Source organism: Oryx dammah, unplaced genomic scaffold (assembly GCF_014754425.2).
Source record: "Oryx dammah isolate SB20612 unplaced genomic scaffold, SCBI_Odam_1.1 HiC_scaffold_20, whole genome shotgun sequence".
Taxonomy (NCBI): domain Eukaryota; kingdom Metazoa; phylum Chordata; class Mammalia; order Artiodactyla; family Bovidae; genus Oryx; species Oryx dammah.
In genome coordinates, this window is record NW_024070204.1 from 34,389,898 (window position 1) to 34,408,812 (window position 18,915).

General features: G+C 39.4%; 1 protein-coding gene across 13 annotated transcripts in view; it reads right to left on the reverse strand.

Moving 5' to 3' along the window:
• Positions 1-15,403, reverse strand: part of CPLANE1 (ciliogenesis and planar polarity effector 1) — a 106,219-nt gene extending 90,816 nt beyond the window's left edge. For all 13 annotated transcript variants that reach the window (XR_005724767.1, XR_005724769.1, XR_005724768.1 and 10 more), the window contains exons 1-12: positions 15,287-15,403; positions 12,057-12,183; positions 10,727-10,862; positions 10,489-10,608; positions 9,871-10,103; positions 8,701-8,807; positions 7,344-7,500; positions 6,816-6,919; positions 3,950-4,132; positions 1,504-1,753; positions 1,096-1,251; positions 156-925 (exon numbers count right to left, since the gene is read on the reverse strand). Coding sequence is in view for 10 of the 13 variants with exons in the window: in XM_040262348.1 (XP_040118282.1) it covers positions 156-925; positions 1,096-1,251; positions 1,504-1,753; positions 3,950-4,132; positions 6,816-6,919; positions 7,344-7,500; positions 8,701-8,807; positions 9,871-10,103; positions 10,489-10,608; positions 10,727-10,862; positions 12,057-12,137 (2,297 nt within the window). In the remaining 3 variants the exon portion in view is untranslated. The remainder of the gene's footprint in view (positions 1-155; positions 926-1,095; positions 1,252-1,503; positions 1,754-3,949; positions 4,133-6,815; positions 6,920-7,343; positions 7,501-8,700; positions 8,808-9,870; positions 10,104-10,488; positions 10,609-10,726; positions 10,863-12,056; positions 12,184-15,286) is intronic.
• Between the last annotated feature and the right edge of the window lie 3,512 nt (positions 15,404-18,915).

Below are 18,915 nucleotides of genomic sequence, written 5' to 3' on the forward strand. Positions count from 1 at the left end.
CTGGAATTTGTGCTACTCATTCTACAACCTAGTGACTATAATAGAAATGACTGAATTGTATCCTTTAAAATAATGAATTTTACAGTATGGGAATTATATCTCAATTTTGAAGAATCTACAATGCTGATGGTCTCCTAACAGTCAAGTCACTGTACCTGTGTCCTGGCTGTTGCACAAAATTTAATACTTGAGGATGAATCTTGAAAGATGAGTTCCAAGACCAGTTTTCCCAAGATCCACTGTCTTGAAACATTTGAAAAATGGGTAACACCAATGAGTCTTGCTTTGCTCTTCTACTTCCATCACCTGATGCTGAGATAACTTCAGGCTGAAGACTGTACACGCCATTTAAATGATCAGCTACCATTCTGAGTAAATGAAAACAGGCTAAAAGCTTCTCTGAGAATAACTGATCCTGTTGTTGCTGTGTTAGCAAAAGCTTTATAGTATTTGAGGTCAGCTTCACCAAATGTCCTACATCTTGCTTGTATCTCATATCCCAATACTGGATTGATAAACACTGATGAAAAAGTTGAAAGATACAAAGTACCCATGTATTATATTTTGAGCTCTTGCTTAAAAAAAGATCAAGTTTGGGAAAAGGACATTTTATAAACTGAAGAATATACAAAAAATGAGTGATACAAACTACTGTGTAATTTAACATTAAATTTTTTTCTGTCACATTTTTTGAAATTCCTATAGTCCATGCTGCAAGGAGATTTTTCTGGACAGAGTGCAGTTCTGTAAAAGTTTTATCTGTCTCCTCAGTATTATCTTTTGCATGAATTGTATCAAACATAGAAGCAAATTCCAATCTTCCCTCCTCAACACTACTAAATAACAGATCATTTTTTTGGTTCCAAAAAGAGAATAAGTTGTTTGGAAAACATCTGCCATCATCAGTTTCTTCTGCTTCAAAATCCTAAAACATGAGTGAGAAAAAATTATTATTAATATCATTTAATTTAAACTGATTATTAATCAGTTTAGTGCTATCAAATTTCTCTTTAATAACAGGAAAACAAAATATGTTTCTTGGAATAAAATCAGTACATAACTGTTCAAAATAAATAAAACGTTACTAGCAAGTACCTGCAAATCCGCTGTTTCTTCATTTAACTTCAGTGTTTTTTCTGCTTGCAAGAATTTGGGAACAGTAGAATCAGCTATATTTTCATCTCTTTGGTGCTTTAACAAGCTAGATCTTAGGGAATTCAGTGACCGCAAGTTCAGACCTTTGCCTTTTGGCTATAGAAGAAAGAAGATTTCCAAGAGCAAAGTTTTATCCATAATTGTACTACAATTATAACTTCTATAGACAAACATATATAATCCAAGAACACCGTCAGTACAGTTTTAAATTTAAAAAGGCTGAGAATGTTGACATTCAGTAGGAAACAACACAATACTGAAAAGCAATTATCCTTCAATTAAAAATAAATATATTAAAAAAAAAAGACTGAAGCCAGCTTTTACTGATGGTACCAAAAAGCACCATACCTTGCACACTGTCACACTTTCGTATGTTTTCTCAAGCCTCTGCGTCGAATCAAGTAGAAGGGATCTCATGAGCACTGATGGAGACAGATTATCAAGAAATCGAAGGGTTGTGACCATGTATCCATCAGAAATAATGAGGTAGGGTAATCGTGAGTGTGCTTTTATAGAGAATCTCTGTCTCATAGGGTCACTATCTGAAGCTGATGAATCTACAGAATTATTTGAATCTTGAAGTGTAAACTGCTGTGGTCTAGCAAACAAACATCGGAATTCAAGAATTAGTGAGAGGAAAATCTTTTAAAAAAACAATTATATTATTCCAAAGGAAAAACAAAACAAACATTTTAGAATGATGAAAAAGCAAGCAAATTAAACAGAAAAATATTAAATGTGCACAGATCTGTGAGGAAAACGTAAGTAATTAAATAATACAGAGGTTGGTGGGTTTTTTAAAATTTTCCCAGAATTGTGACATTTACTCTATTGTCTGTAATATTGTTTGTAATCCAGTTTTATATTTCTTTTAGAAAAAAGTTGAGGCAGTTATTTTTACTATTAAAGACAGTTTAGTTGTTAACTTTCTTTCTTACTATATATTTAAATATCCTTGTAAGAATATAAATAGCTGTGAGTATTCTTGTTATTAAGAAACATTTGAAGAGGATGGTGATGAGTAAAATTTTATCAGCTTACGGTTAAATTTGACTGAGTTTCCATATAAATGTATTTATTGTTACAGTGGTACACCTAATTCTGAATACTTAATATCAACTGATTACTTAATATCACTATTAACTTTGGGGCTTTATAAGTATAAAGAGAACAGAAAACCAAAATATATTTTTTTCTGGCGAGGAAAATAATCAACTATAGATTATATGAACCAAATGGCCCACAACAGAAGGTTGGTTTTAGAAGGTACAGTCTACAAAATTTATAAAACCATTAAAAAGAGACTCCATGGAAAGATGTATAAGACATACTGTCAAATCAAAAAAGCAAAACAGTAAACAGCATATATCATATAATTAATTTTGCTTTAAAAAATAAATTAATATTGTTATTGCACGTTATATAAAATTTTCAAATTAAGAGGACAACACACTAAAATGCTAATAATTGTTATCGCTAAGGAATAGGATTACAAGTCTTTCACTTTCGATAGTATTTAGTTTTCTAACATTTGATTAAGCTTTTAAAAATAATGAATATGTATTACTTTTGTAATCAGAAAAAACAATCCATTCTGAAAGATCCTAAAGACTAATTTTTAAGGAAAATGTGAGGAAATTTAAGTCAATTAGGAATCAGACCATAATAAGGAAAAACATTTTCACTGCAGGAAGTGACAAGTTTTTCCATCATAATTATCTATTGCTAGAAATAAAGTAAAATCTTTGTTAAACATAATCAAGGACACATCTCTCCTCAGTTTTCCTTCTGTAAAGCAAAGGTAATGGATTAGTTTCAAAGACCTTTTCCAATTTTTTGTTTTGTAAACAGCTATCTATATGTGTCTACCCAAACATAATAATATCAACATCAATAAAAACAAATATTTACTGAGCTCTTATGTTATGCCAGAACTGTGCTAAAGCAATTTAAAATTATTTATTATCTTGTTTCATTCCTTCAAGTCTAAGAGACAATTACTGCCGTCTTCATTTCAGAGTAAAAGAAAATGAGGCTCAAAGAGTTACTTACCCAAACTCACACAACCAATAAGTAGAAGAACCAAGATCTGATTCTTGATCTGACACCAAAGCCAAACTGCTACATGATCTCACAATTTAAAATTTAAATATGGCTGAATTCTAAAGCCTACAATCCATTTCCAACAACTTTCCCCTTTTTCCCTTTGGGAAAAAAGTAGACACATCCACGGGTGCACAGTCGCTTAGTCGTGTCTGACTCTTTGCAACCCCATGGACTGTAGCCCGCCAGGCTCCTCTGTCCATGGGATCCTCCAGGCAAGAATACTGGAGTGGGTTGCCATGCCCTCCTCCAGGGGATCTTCCCAACCCAGGGATCAAATCCATGTCTCTTACATTCCTGCACTGGCAGACGGGTTCCTTACCACTAGCACCATCTGGGAAGCCAAATACATCCACATCCTAAGTTAGATAAAAATTAAGTGCTCTGCTTTTAAAACAATAAAAGACATATCACATTTTTATTAATTTTTATATCAAAGAAGTTACATTTTTTAATGCTGTTAAATATTTAAATAACATATACTTACATAGTCACATTGTCAAATTTTCACCAGGATTAAGCCACAAAAAGAAATAGAAGAAAACTATAAATAAACAGATATTGAGATGACAGACTCAAAGAAAGAATAAGACAGTTTGAAACATGAAATTATATTAAAAAAAATACACAGTAAAGCAATACCAAAAGAGAAAAACTTCTGTAAATAATTTAAATGATTTAAATATCTCACCTATATGTTATCAGTGGGTGAAGAGGAATAAATTCTGCTGGCCCAAATTCTATAGAGCAACCAAATGTAATTAACGTTAGCAATTCACCGTGGCAGGTCAATAAAACCAGGGAGCCACGTTTTAACACACAAGCCAGAAAAAGACTATCGTGAGTCCAGCTGACATCACCTACCCAGTATGACCTAGAAAAAGCAAAACAAGATGTTTAGAAAGGACCCTCTACAATGTCTCTAACAATTTATAATGGCCAAGAAGGGGTGAGATACTTCAAAAAATAAGAGCAAAAGAATGAATAGTAGGCAAATGTCACATACATTTTGTGTATCTTACATCCCAGGAAATAAGTAAGAAGAAAGGAGTTTGCTCATAACATCTAGTTCATACAACATACCAATTAGAAATTTACTTACATTCACAAACAAATCATAAGATGAAAATACTACCTAAAAATGTAAAGCTTTTAAGTCACTTACATTATAGCCAGAACAACTTCTAATCCTAGTGATATCCATTACTAAGATCTACCGGTAGATTTTGAAGGTCAATACCATGCCTGTCTCTCAGGAGCCTGCCAGAGCTCCACTCAAGAGCAAATTTCCTCTTGCCAAAGCCATCTTTACCACTCCTTAACTGTCTGAAAATATTAATATTTCTTTCATAGGGGCAGAAAATATCTCCTTCTCATTTAAATTATGGACACCCTCAGTCAAACATATCACTGAACTGAGACTAGAAAGGAAATTTTGGGAAGAGAAAGAAAATAAAAATGTATGGCTGGATGAACCTGAAAACTCTGAAAAGTCAGAGAACAGCAGAGAAGTGTTCAGAAAAGGAAATTAGAAGGATCCAAGAGAAGGATCCAAGAGGAAGAGGAAATCTTCCTACCCTATAATCCTGCACAGGTCCCTTGCCATCCAAAATCACCACTTACGGTACTGTCCACCCATATGCAGAGAATGCTGCTGCTGCTGCTGCTAAGTCGCTTCAGTCATGTCCGACTCTGTGCGACCCCATAGACGGCAGTCCGCCAAGTTCCCCCATCCCTGGGATTCTCCAGACAAGCACACCGGAGTGGGTTGCCATTTCCTTCTCCAATGCATGAAAGTGAAAAGTGAAAGTGAAGTCGCTCAGTCGTGTCTGACTCTTCGTGACCCCATGGACTGTAGCTTACCAGGCTCCTCCATTCATGGGATTTTCCAGGCAAGAGTACTGGAGTGGGGTGCCATTGCCCTCTCCGGCAGAGAATCCTGGGTTGGGAAGATCATTTTATATACTCAGGCTGAGGTGTTTTTAGCCTTTTAAATGAAGTTAGCATTACCTCAGCCTGAGTATATAAAATGATCTTCCCAACCCAGGATTCTTCATTTCGTCTCTTTAAGCCCAGTATTTCTCTACCTAATCATAATCCCACTCCTCCTAAGACAACACAGAAAGAAATAAAAGAGAAAAGAAAATGTGTTCAAGTATCTTCCACCCTATCAGACCCTTCCTTAAAGGACTGAAGGCTTTCCTTATGTAGTGGTGTCTGACTCTTTGTGATCCCATGGATAGTAGCCTGCCAGGCTCCCCAGTCCATGGGATTTTCCAGGCAAGAATACTGCAGTGGGTTGCCATTTCCTTCTCTAGGGGAAAGTGAAGTTGCTCAGTTGTGTCCAACATATAAAGCAAACTTTAAAATCTATCAAGCACAAAAGCTGAAAGCTGCATTATCTATCTAAATATCTATTTGTTGTTCAGTCTCTCAGTCATGTCCAACTCTTTGCAACCTCATCGACTGCAGCACGCCAGGCTTCTCTGTCCTTCACCATTCCCAGATTTTGCTCAAATTCATGTCCATTCAGTCAGTGATGCCATCCAACCATCTCATCCTCTGTCAACCCCTTCTCCTCCTGCCTTCAATCTTTCCTGGCATCAGGGTCTTTTCTAATGAGTCAAGTCTTTGCATCATGTGGCCAAAGTATTGGGGCTTCAGCATCAGTCCTTTCAATGAATATTCAGGATTGATTTCCTTTGACTGGTTTAATGTCCTTGCAGTACAAGGGACTCCAACATCACAGTTCAAAAGCATCAATTCTTCAGTGCTCAGCCTTCTTTACATTCCAACGCTCACATCCATATATGACTATTGGAAAAGCCATAGCTTTGACTATATGGACTTTTGTCTGCAAAGTAAAGTTGCTGCTTTTTAATATGCTGTCTAGGTTGGTCATAGCTTTTCTCCCAAGGAGTAGGCAGCTTTTAATTTCACAGGTGCAGTCACCATCTGCAGTGATTTTGGAGTCCAAGAAAACAGTCTGTCACTGTTTCCATTGTTTATCCATCAATTTGCCATGAAGTGATGGGACCAGATGCCATGATTTTAGTTTTTTGAATGTTGAGTTTTCAGCCAGCTTTTTCACTCTCCTCTTTCACTTTCATCAAGAGGCTCTTTAGTTCCTCTTTGCTTTCTGCCATAAGGATGGTGTCATTTGCATATTTGAGGTTATTCATATTTCTCTGCAATCTTGATTCTAACTTATGCTTCATCCAGCCTGGTAGTTTGCATGTACTCTGCGTACGAGTTAAATAAGCAAGGTGACAATATACAGCCTTGATGTACTCCTTTCCCAATTTTGAACCAGTCCATTGTTCCATGTCCAGTTCTAACTGTTGCTTTTTGACCTGCATACAGGTTTCTCAGGAGACAGGTAAGGTGGTCTGGTATTCCCATCTCTTTCAGAATTTTCCATCTCTTAAAGAATTATTTTTAAGAATATTTGTTGTGAAAATATATATTTAGACACTACTTATCAGAGCCTTAAACTTTATTAAACTATTAAAAAAGTAAAAGAAAAACACTATTTAGAAATAAAAAAGAATCCTTACCTGACAAGAGTAGCTGGAACCACAGGATTCTTATTACTACATCCTTTAAGGCTACCATACAGAGTAACAAAATTCAGTGTGTTTATAAATAATACCTGAGTTGCCTAGAAAGAGAAAAAAAGACAACAAAACAATTAAAATCATTTTACTTATATTTCTGAAGACCTAGAGATCTATTACATCAATGAACTATCTCCTCTTTCCCAACTGGCAAGACAATACCAACCACCTATATAACTCTTTTCCTTTTTACACTACATTTTAAGAATATCAGTTACCACTTTGCCCCTCTTTCTTCCTTTTCCATTATCCTCTTTTCGCTTCTGAAGGTCAGATTTCGAAAATTATGGCACCTAATGTAAATAATGTTACCAATTTACAAAGTCAAGTTAGATCAGAAAACACCAATTTAAAGAACATAAAGTAGTATTAATAAAAAACAAACCATATTCAAGGGGGAGAAAAGTCTCTAAACTGAACTAAACTCTCTTTTACAGCTTACTCCCAAGACAGATTACATTTACTGACCTTTGGGTCTTTCTGATTAAGCGTTACTGCCAGGGTAAGTCCATCTCTTGAAAATGCAGAAATCAGAGCTCCCCTTGACTTCACTGACTCACATTTAGGGATCAGACTGCACAGAAGGCAATCCTGCTGAGCCCACTGAACATGATATGGCAGTGATCTAAGAAAGGAATAAAATAACTGAAAACAGGAAGTATAGTAACTTTTATATTAATACATATTTCATTACAGAAAATTGACGGGTCCAGCTAAATTCCTTCATATACATATATATTTGGGGTCTCTTAGCAACTACTCACAAGTTTTATCCAGGGCACAAAAGAGCAACTGCTAACTAAACAAGGTAGGTCCATATCAGAGTTTTGTAGTAATGGCATGTCCTATAGCCAATCCCAAACAAATGTGCATCCACTAAAAGTTTAGATACACGTATTTCTACATTATTACAAATATTTTTGGGCTTCCCTCAGAGCTCATTTGGTAAAGAATATGCCTGCAATGCAGGAGATCCAGGTTCAATTCTTGGGTCAGGAAGATCCCCTGGAGAAGGGAATATCAACCTACTCCAGTATTCTTGCCTAGAGAATCCCATGGACAGAGGAGCCTAGCAGGCTACAGTCCATGGGTTTGAGAGTCGGACACAATTTAGCAACTAAACCACCAACACCTAGTTGTACATTTAAGATTTGTTCATTTGCCTTTATATAACTTACACCTGAATAAATACTGCTAGCATAAGAAATAAAGAAAATAAACAGAAAAAAAAATCTCACTATTTTAGTAAATCTTAAGTTATTATATGCTTTTAAATGCATTCTATTTCATTGGGCTTTTTAAAATAAACTACTTTTAGTTAAAAAAAAAAAGAGAATTTAAAAGGTATGGTAGTAAACTCAAGTAAGTTACATCCTTTTCAAAATTCAACTGAATTAGTTTTCAAAGGAGTTTTTTATAGTCTTAAGATAAGACCATAGCCAGCCTTACCTTTTATGTGTTCTCAATTCCAAGAAGGGAAACAAAATAAAAACAAGAAAAGCTTTCTGTAATAAACAAGTAAAATGAAAAGTAAAGAAACAGAACAATACTTATAGGGAGAAATGATTCGTAAAGTCTCAGAGGTCGATGTTCACATTTCATTTACTGATCTTATTATGTATTTATGGGCCAACAGATATTATAATAATGTTTCAAAAGGGAGAGAAGAACTTCCCTGGCAGTCCAGTGGTTACGACTCTGCACTTGCAATGCAGAGGCTGTGGGTTCAGTTCCTTGTGGGGGAACTAAGAAGATTCCATGTGCTGTTCAAAACAGTCAAAAAAAAAAAGATAGAAAACAAGGAAGAAGGAAACATTTACCTCACCTTACAGGTGTAAATACATTTTCATGCCACCGAATTGCTAGAAATGTTAACTTCAGGCATTCCCCGGAATAGAAAGTAAATGAACACAAGCAGCAGTCTCCAAATAACTGTAGATAAATTTCATGTACTTTAGTATATAATAAATCTGAAAATAAATCAAGAGGATCTAGAAACTTTATACTGAGTGAAGTAAGACAGAGAAAGAGGAATATCATATGATATCGCTTACATGCGGAATCTAAAAAAAAGTGATACAAATGAACTTGTTTATAAAACAGATTCACAGACTTAGAGAATGAATTTATGGTTACCGGGGAAAGAATGATGGGATAGTTAGGGAGTTTGGGATTAACATGTACACACTGCTATGTTTAAAATAAATAACCAGCAAGGAAAATAGAAAATAAACTCATGCATGAAAGAACAGAAAAACAAGCAAAACAACAGCCCCACATTTTCTCATAAGTAAGATAAATGAAACCTATCAAGAACCTGCTTGTACTTTTATTCTTAACATATAGCTTAACATTAAGCTAAACACTAAGAAATGTATTTCTGAGCCAGAGGCATATCTCAAATGAGAAATCAAGGTGCAGTTACTCTCTCAAAAAAACATTGCCATTTACTTTGGCTATATAACCAGGAATATTCTTATATATTTATTTTTCTCTTCTTTTACGGTTGCATATTATTTAAACTAGGGCACTATTCATGGGTAAATAACAAAAGTTCAAAACACAATTTTTAACAATAGCAAATTGGGTAAAAACATATGGGTCAATACATACAAAGAGTATCACACAGCTATTTAACATGTCTTTTAGTTAATGAATGTGTTATTTACTGGGAATGGCTTACTTAATATCACCAATTCTAGTTTCTTTTTTTTTTATTACAAAGCTAGTTATATTCTAAAACTAAGGAAAAGTAAAACTAGGAAAAGACCAAGGAAGCTCAAAGTTCAAACCACTTTTAATAAAATCTTTTAAAATGGGACCAAGAAATATAAAAATACCTTTTCCACGATAATTTCACCATTACTACAATTAATGATGACTGGAGATATACAGCTATCATTACACATTCTGCTCAACAGCATCCCAGAAAGTGTCTGCTCTTAAGAGTCTGAGGTCTCTACTTCAAGATCACCCTGTCTGATTCGGATTTTACCTCATTTTTTATAAAATCAGCATGCACTACCGCTTCTTTATCTTCAGTGGAAGGCAAAGGAACCGCTTCTTCAGGCATGATCTGGGACCACTGGCCCACCAAGGAAAGGCTTTTGGAAGATGAAACATTCTTGAATTCCAAATGTTCCCAAAGGAATATGCATCCAGAAGGAGTTATAAGCAGAACTCTTTTCCCATTGCCAGATATATACAAGTACAGTCTCGAAGAGCTTGCTAAAAAAACAACAAAAAAGTTACTAAACCTCTGAAATCAGAATTCCTGCAAAAAAAGTACAAATTTTATCTATTCTGACAACGAGGAACCTAAATGAGGTTTCCATTCAGAAAGCAAAACTAAAGTATTAATAATAAATTAAAAGTACAAATAATATTAACACTTATCATGTATTCATGTGTGATATTAGGAACCACCGCTATCACAGATATGTTAGGCATGCCAGATTTTTCTTGAGATGAACCTTAATGTTACAATAACCAACATCAAAAAATACTTACCTATACATGGAAATACATATATATATTTACAAAAGCAGAGGTATATTTCTTTTCCTCCTATATATCAAGTTAAATCAATTTAAACAAACAAAACAACTCCCACCTACTGCAGCTTCAATCATTTCCTTAGGCTTTTCAGTTGCTTGTATAGTTTTCAAACAATCTTGATCTTTGTTCCAGAGGAAAACCTCCCCTGTAGTGAGTACTCCAGCCAGCCAGGCATCTGTTTTCAAAACGGAAATACAATGCTTACAGTCTAACATTTTCCTTAATATTACCCCCAAAATTATTTTTTAAAATACAGTTAATCTAGCCTTTTGACAATATCAGTACTACTTAACGATTACTGGACGTTGTTAGGAGTATAACATCCTTCAACAAAGGCTGAAGACTGGGAATTTTCTTCTTTGTCCTTCCTGAGAGCAAATTAATTTCATTTATGAATTTATCATCCAAAAGAAAAACAGCTTCATTTTCCTAGAAGAAGAAATACATGGAAACTTAACAGATGCCAGAAGTTAATTCAGCCTCCTACCTAAGTTATCACAGAAAGGAAAAGAAAGTGACATCTAAGAAAGATGGTATATTTGTACTACACATCATAAAATGAACAATAAGGGCTTTTTTAAAAAAGTTTTATGTATTGGCTGTACTGGGTCTTCATTGTGGCTCAAGGGCTTCTCTAGTTGTGGTGAAGGGGCTTAGTTGCCCAGTGGCAAGTGGGATCTTAGTTCCCCGACCAGGACTCAAATCCACATCCCCTGAACTGGAAAGCACATTACTGATCAGCTGACCATCAGAGGTCCCAACAATAAGGCTAATTATGTAACCTGAAGATTTTTTTTATTCTATCGTAAAAGTACCACTTATTAGAATTACTAGGTAGGATGATCTAGTAGCCGCATTGAGATTTATTTGAAGTTTAAAATTATAGGAGTGTCTTCCAATTCTGCTAGCCCAAACTGAGATATCTGCTGTTAGCTCACCAATCTGAAGAGTAGTATGGACAAGTTTTAAATTATTTATTTAAATAGACATGGCTTCTCATTTCTGGAGCAGTAGCATGTGCTCCTAGACTTTAGTTTTAGAAAACATCCAGAAAATGTTCTGAACTTCCTGGAAACCTTCCAGTTAGACACAAGGCTGCTTCATCACCTGCGTGGGTATTCTAAGATTGACCAGGACATGAAACTCCCCAAACATGTGCCTTTGCTCAAAAAAGACCCTGTAGATGCAAAAGCCATGCTCATTTTCAACAACTGCAGAGAGGCTTTCTGGCTAGGCAATCTCAAACACTGGGACTTGCAGGGTGAAGAAACTGTGTCCCAGAATTCCCAGGAGAGCCCAGAAGATGAGAGTGAGGATGATACACCATCCTAGAACTCCAAGAGTAAAGCAACAAAGGATGGTGAAGATGAAGCAGGTGATGGAGAAAAGGAGCAAGAGAGTAATGAGAGAGCTGACAAATATGATCAGACCCAGAAAGACTGATACTCCCTCCCCATCTCTGCCAGCCTCCTACCAAACAAATACACAAAATCCTGTTCAGAGGGCAAGTGATCCTTCTGCAGATGCTACTTTATTTTTTAAAGGCTATTCTTCAATCTTAGAGGCAAAGCACACATGTAACACATATTACAACTGATATTGTACAACTGAAGAAAAACTTACCTGTCCCAACCAGGAGACTCGTGGCCAGGGTTTTTTCTGCTTGATACTGGTTGAAGTCAAAACTTCTAATCTTATCTCCATGCTTGTTAAGATAGCAAAGACCAATTAAGTCAAAAGTCACAAGATGCTGTAAAAATCAAAACAAAAAAAAATGATAAGACCCCGTAATAGTTACTGAAGATTTTAAGAGTTTTCATAAAGTTTTAGTAAATGACTTTTTCATTAGCTCAAGTTAACTCTCTTTTTAAGGTAAAATGCTGATACTTTATTCAGTATCTAATCTTGAATAGTCAGGCAAAACGTGTTTGCTGTTTTGACAAGTTATTCCTCAGACTATGAAAATAAACACAAACTTGAAGAATATCTTGACAATATTGTTTCTATGTGATTACTTTCTCATCTTTCCAAAGATGACCACAAAAATACCCCCTACTCCATATGCTCTTCTTACACTATGACTTTAACACTCCTCTCTCTCATTGAGAGCTCTGGTCTATGCCTCATCCCTTGAAATTGGGTGGTTTTTTACTACTTTGACCAAGACTAAAATGGAAGTGAGGCTATGCATTTCACAATGCTAGCTCATACAAGGAAATACATCTTCTACCTTGTGTGTGCACGCGCTTATTAGCTCAGTTGTGTCTGACTCTTTGCAACCTCTACAGCCTGGCCGACTATAGTCCATCAAGCTCCTCTGCCCATGGGATTTTCCAGGCAAGAATACTGGAGTGGGTTACCATTTCCTCCTTCAGGCGATCTTCCCAACACAGGGGTAGAACCCACATCTCCTATGTCTCCTGCATTAGCAGGCAGATTCTTTATCTCTGAGCCACCTAGGACGCCCCACACCTTCTACCTTACTCCCTGGAAAAATTACTGTTGAAACCTTCAATCACCACATAAGCAGTCAAACTGCCCTAAGCCACAGAGGTCTACGAAAGTCCAACTAGACAACATAGAAGTGAAGCCCTGAAATAATATGATGTAAAGATGTCCAGCAAGTCTCCATGCTGGGTATGGGGATGGTTTCAATAGAGGCCATGACCCGTTTGTCAGAGCTCTACTGGGGTGACAGGAGCATAATCTTGGGTGAATGGTCCATTCCTGAATCTTGGGAGGATGATCCGTGGGTGAATGTGACACAGTGATTTGGAGCCAAACAAAGTAAGGACACAGAAGCCATAATGAAAGGGATCCCATAGAACAAACTGAGGACACTTTGAACATCAGAACAAATTACAGTAATGGATTTAAAAATCCATGGACTAAAACAGGAAACCATGATATCCATATAATCATAAAACAGTAAATTATTAAATTGAATATTTGATGTAAAATGGTATATTTACATTGTTTCAAAATATCTCCCTATAAAATACTCATTAATTACAAAAGACAAAAGAGTAACTTCACAATGAAGAAACTGGGCAGATTCCATTGTATATAAGGATCAAAATGAAAATAATCAGAATGGGACAAAAAGAAATCACCTGCCACTTAACAGTTAAAAGGAGAAAAACATCTGTGATGACATATGTACAAAGGAACATAATCTGAATCTAATCACAAGTAAGTAAGTAAAGTCGCTCAGTCCTGTTGGACTCTTTGTGACCCCATGGACTGCAGCCTACCAGGCTCCTCCCTCCATGAGATTCTCCAGGCAAGAGTACTGGAGTGGGTTGCCATTTCCTTCTCCAGGGGATCTTCCCGACCCAGGGACCAAACCCGGGTCTCCCGCATTCCGGGCAGATACTTTAACCTGTGAGCCACCAGGGAAGCCCAATCACAAGTAAGTATCAGGCAAACCCAAACCAAGGGACATTTTACAAAATAACTGATTTGTAACGTTCAAAAGTTTTAAGGTCATGAAAGCTGGGAAAAGATTGAAAAACTAGTCCCAAAGAGAAAAACCTGCCAACTACATGCAGTCAGTAAATTGTAAACTTTATGTTTGCACTATAAAGGACAATATGGGAGAAATGAAAAAGCTGCATAGAAAGAGAAACTGAGGATTAGACGACTGTAATAGATGAATGTTGATTTTCTGATTTTGATGGTTGTCTTGCATAAGCCACGGGTGTGATGTGGGCAGGGGGTGGCTGGGGGAGGAGTCTAAGACATTGCATGCTGCGCGGCAAAAAGTAAAGGATAAAAAACTAGCTCATAATTTCAAGAAATAAAGACAGAGCCCTACAGAATTTGATGATGGATGGTCTTCTGTCTCTTAAAGCTCTGAAAACCACCTCCTGTTGTAGAGCGAAGGTTATTTGTGCTGTATACCGACTGGCACTAAAATCACTAATGGTACCTACAGATGTGTGTCCTTGGAAACTCAGTCCTGTCTGAATGACTCTTTGCGAGCCCATGGACTGTAGCCCGGGAGGCTGCTCTGTCCATAGGATTCTCCAGGCAAGAATACTGGAGTGGGTTGCCATTCCCTCCTCCGGGGGATCTTCCCAACCCAGGGATCAAACTTGGGTCTCTCAGGTCCCCTGCACGGGCAGGCGGGTTCTTTACCACTAGCGCCACCGGGAAGCCTACAGATGGATACTAATAAACACCACGAAACATGTCAAATTAGTTAATGGACGACAGAGATAAACTCGACCACACAAAATATGTGAGGAGAAGAAACAGGTTAAGTTTTACCGCACCCCTCCCCCCGGCTCCCCGTATCTTAGTTTAAAACACACTGGCAAAAGCAATTTCCAGAGGAATAATCCAAGTTGTTCGGTGGTTTGCACCACAGACGAGCCTAAGAAATCACGTCCGTTCCTCGGCGCTCAACTTATCCCCGACCAATGTCACACACAGGAGTTGGCCCACGACCACTTCGCATGAGGCATCCCCAGGGACCCCTCTGAGATCTCCTACCGGACCGTGCGTGGCAGCGCCGCCCTCCACCCCCGCGAGCTGCCACTGCGGCGCCCACCGGCGACGGGGCAGGAGCTGGAGGACACCAGGCCGAGGTCAAGCCCGAACCGGACTTCGTTGCCACCCAGCCGAGGGCGACCCCGCACCTCCGTGAGGCTGAGGATGCTGCGGCCGGAGGACGACGCCGGGGTAGCGGGTAGGGGGCTGGGTGCGGCGGGGCATGGCGGGGAAGGGGAGGTCGCGGGCGCGCCAAGACTCGAGAGCGTGAGGGGGCGAAAGAGCCCGAGGACGCCGTGGGCCGGAGGGCGAGGGGAGGGGGCTGGGGCCGGGCGAGACGGGAATCTGCGGCGAGTTACCTCCGCCAGGGCCTGGCCCGTCCGCGGCAGGAAGGCGCGGCGAGGCCGAGATGAAGGAGGGCGAAGGAGACGGGCGGAGCTGCCCGCCCCGACGCGAGCCTGCGCCTTGGCGACGGCGGAGGGCGGGGCAGGGACGCGGGCGAGCGCCGCCAGTGCGCCTGCTCCGAGCCGGCTGGGAGCTCGGGCAGGAGGCTGGAGGCGTTCCCCTATCATTCTCCCTGCCGGGTCTCCCCGCGTTCCTCCCCTCGTCCTCCCAGCGGTCCTGCGCCTCCGCTGCCTCCCCGCCTGCCTCCCCTCTGCCCGGCCGCCCGTCTTTCCGCTCAAGGTCTCATCCTGAGCTGCTGGGGTCCTTCTGTTTCACCTCCACGATGTTGCGTTCGTTCCTCTGACACACACCTTTGAGTGCCCAGGCTGTGTGTGGCGCTCTCCAGAAAACCGTTTAATAACCGACTAATATGTAAACTGTGAAAGTGCTGCACTCAATATGCCAGCAAGTTTGGAAAACTCAGCAGTGCCCACACGACTGGAAAAGGTCAGTTTTCATTCCAATCCCAAAGAAAGGCAATGCCAAAGAATGCTCGAACTACCGCACAGTTGCACTCATCTCACACACTAGCAAAGCCATGCCCCAAATTCTCCAAGCCAGGCTTTAACAGTACCTGAACTGTGAACTTCCAGATGTTCAAGCTGGATTTAGAAAAGACAGAGGAACCACATATCAAATTGCCAACACCTGTTGGATCATGGAAAAAGCAAGAGAGTTCCAGAAAAACATCTACTTCTGCTTTATTGACTATGCCAAAGCCTTTGACTGTGTGGATCACAATAAACTGGAAAATTCTGAAAGAGATGGGAATCCCAGACCACCTGACCTGCCTGTTGAGAAATCTGAATGCAGGTCAGGAAGCAACAATTAGAACTGGACATGGAACAACAGACTGGTTCCAAATAGGGAAAGGATTTCATCAAGACTGTATATTGTCACCCTGCTTATTTAACTTAGATGCAGAGTACATCATGAGAAACACTGGGCTGAATGAAGCACAAGCTGGAATCAAGATTGCTGGGAGAAATATCAATAACCTCAGATACGCAGATGACACCACCCTTATGGCAGAAAGTGAAGAACTATAGAGCCTCTTGATGCAAGTGAAAGAGAAAAGTGAAAAAGTTGTCTTAAAGCTCAACACTCAGAAAACTAAGATCATGGCATCTGGTCCCATCACTTCATGGGAAATAGATGGGGAAACAGTGTCAGACTGTATTTTTGGGAGGGCTCCAAAATCACTGCAGATGGTGATTGCAGCCATGAAATTAAAAGATGCTTACTCCTTGGAAGAAAACCTATGACAACCTAGAAAGTATATTAAAAAGCAGAGACATTACTTTGCCAACAAAGGCCCGTCTAGTCACAGCTATGGTTTTTCCAGTAGTCATGTATGGATGTGAGAGTTGGACTGTGAAGAAAGCTGAGCGCTGAGTAAATTGATGCTTTTGGAACTGTGGTGTTGGAGAAGACTCTTGAGAGTCCCTTGGACTGCAAGGAGATCCAACCAGTCCATCCTAAAGGAAATTAGTTCTAAATATTCATTGCAGGGACCAATGCTGAAGCTGCAACTCCAATCCTTTGGCCACCTAATGCAAAGAACTGACTCATTTGAAAAGACCCTGATGCTGGGAAATATTGAGGCAGGAGGAGAAGGGGGTGACAGAGGATGACATGGTTGCATGGCATCACTGACTCAAGTTTGAGTAACTCAAACTCATTTGGACATGAGTTTGAGTAAACTCCGGGAGTTGGTGATGGACAGGGAGGCCTGGCGTGCTAGCAGTCCATGGGGTTGCAAGGAGTCAGATATGACTGAGCGACTGAACTGACTGAATGTGTAATCCTTGAATATTCATTGGAAGGATTGATGCTGAAGCTCCAGTACTTTGGCCACCTGATGCAAAGAGCTGACTTATTGGAAAAGACCTTGATGCTGGGAAAGATTGAAGGCAGGGGGAGATGGGGACAACCGAAGATGAGATGATTGGATGGCATCACCCAGAAATGGACCTGAGTTTGAGCAAGCTCCAGGAGATGGTGAAGGACAGGGAAACCTGGCCTACTACAGTCCATGAAGTTGCAAAGAGTTGGATATGACTGAGCACCTGAACAAGAACAACAAAAACTGGTGATTCTGACAGTAAAACCTTATTTTCCTCTTTTGCAAACACACTTGATAAAGTCCAAAATCAACATTGTAAAGATGTCCAAAACAGTCTACTTCATTAACATTCCAGTTGATTCCAAAATGTAGAGCACCAGTAACTTAGTTTTGGTTTGGTTTTCTGATGGCAACATAGACCACACTGCCAAACTGAAATTCTGGGACTCTGAACAACCCTCCTGATAATATGTTGTTTTTTTGCAGATCTAAAGTATTACATGTCAGGACATAAAAACATAAAATGAAACTAATGCAACTGAGACCCTGAATTTTTTATTTTGGTTAAATTCAAATAGCTACATGTGGCTAGTGGCTCCTATATCATGCAGTGCAGCTTTAAATCCTTGTTAACGAACTTGACTCAGCTCCAGTTTTTCTCAGCCTCACTTCAGAATTGGAAATCTCTTGAAGGGAAAACTCAAGTGGTACAGTTTGGATATGGGGTTTACTCTTGGATCAGTCAGCTATGGCTGGGATCATATAGTGCAGTAATGGCTGCTGAGGGCGTGCTTTTCTGTGTGTATCTGAGGCCATTCTCCCCCAACAAAGGGAATTATTATAAGCTGAAGTCTATTATAAGATGGAGTGGTGGATTCCCTGATGGCTCAGTGGTAAAGAATCTAACTGTCCATATAGGAAACATGGGTTTGATCCCTGATCCGGGAAGATCCCATATGCAGTGGAGCAACTAAGCCCCTGTGCCACAACCATTGAGCATTTGCTATAGAGCCTGTCAGCTGCAACTACTGAAGCCCATACACGCTAGAGCCAGGGCTCCACAACAAGAGAAGCCACTTCAATAAGAAGCCGAAGTACCACAACTAGAGAGTAGCCCCCACTCAATGCAACTAGAGAAAAGCCAGCGCAGCAACAAAGAATTATTTTAAAAAGACGGAGTGAGTTATTTAGGATAGACTAGGGCACCATATAAAAAAGCCTCTACATAAATTAGTGACCTAGAGAACAAAGGCAATTATTTCTTACTTGTGTGTCTATTATGGGTGATTTAGTTTGTTAGGTTTGCTCTGCTCAGTTATTGAGAGCTCTAGGTACCTTCGAGGAAAAGGCAATGGCAACTCACTCCAGTACTCTTGCCTGGAAAATCCCATAGACGGAAGGAGCCTGGTAGGCTGCAGTCCATGGGGTCGCGAAGAGTCAGACACAACTGAGCGACTTCACTTTCACTTTTCACTTTCATGCATTGGAGAAGGAAATGGCGAACCACTCCAGTACTCTTGCCTGGAAAATCCCATGGACGGAGGAGCCTGGTAGGCTGCAGTCCATGGGGTCGCGAAGAGTCAGACACAACTGAGCGACTTCACTTTCACTTTTCACTTTCATGCATTGGAGAAGGAAATGGCGACCCATTCCAGTGTTCTTGCCTGGAGAATCCCAGGGATGGGGGTGCCTCGTGGG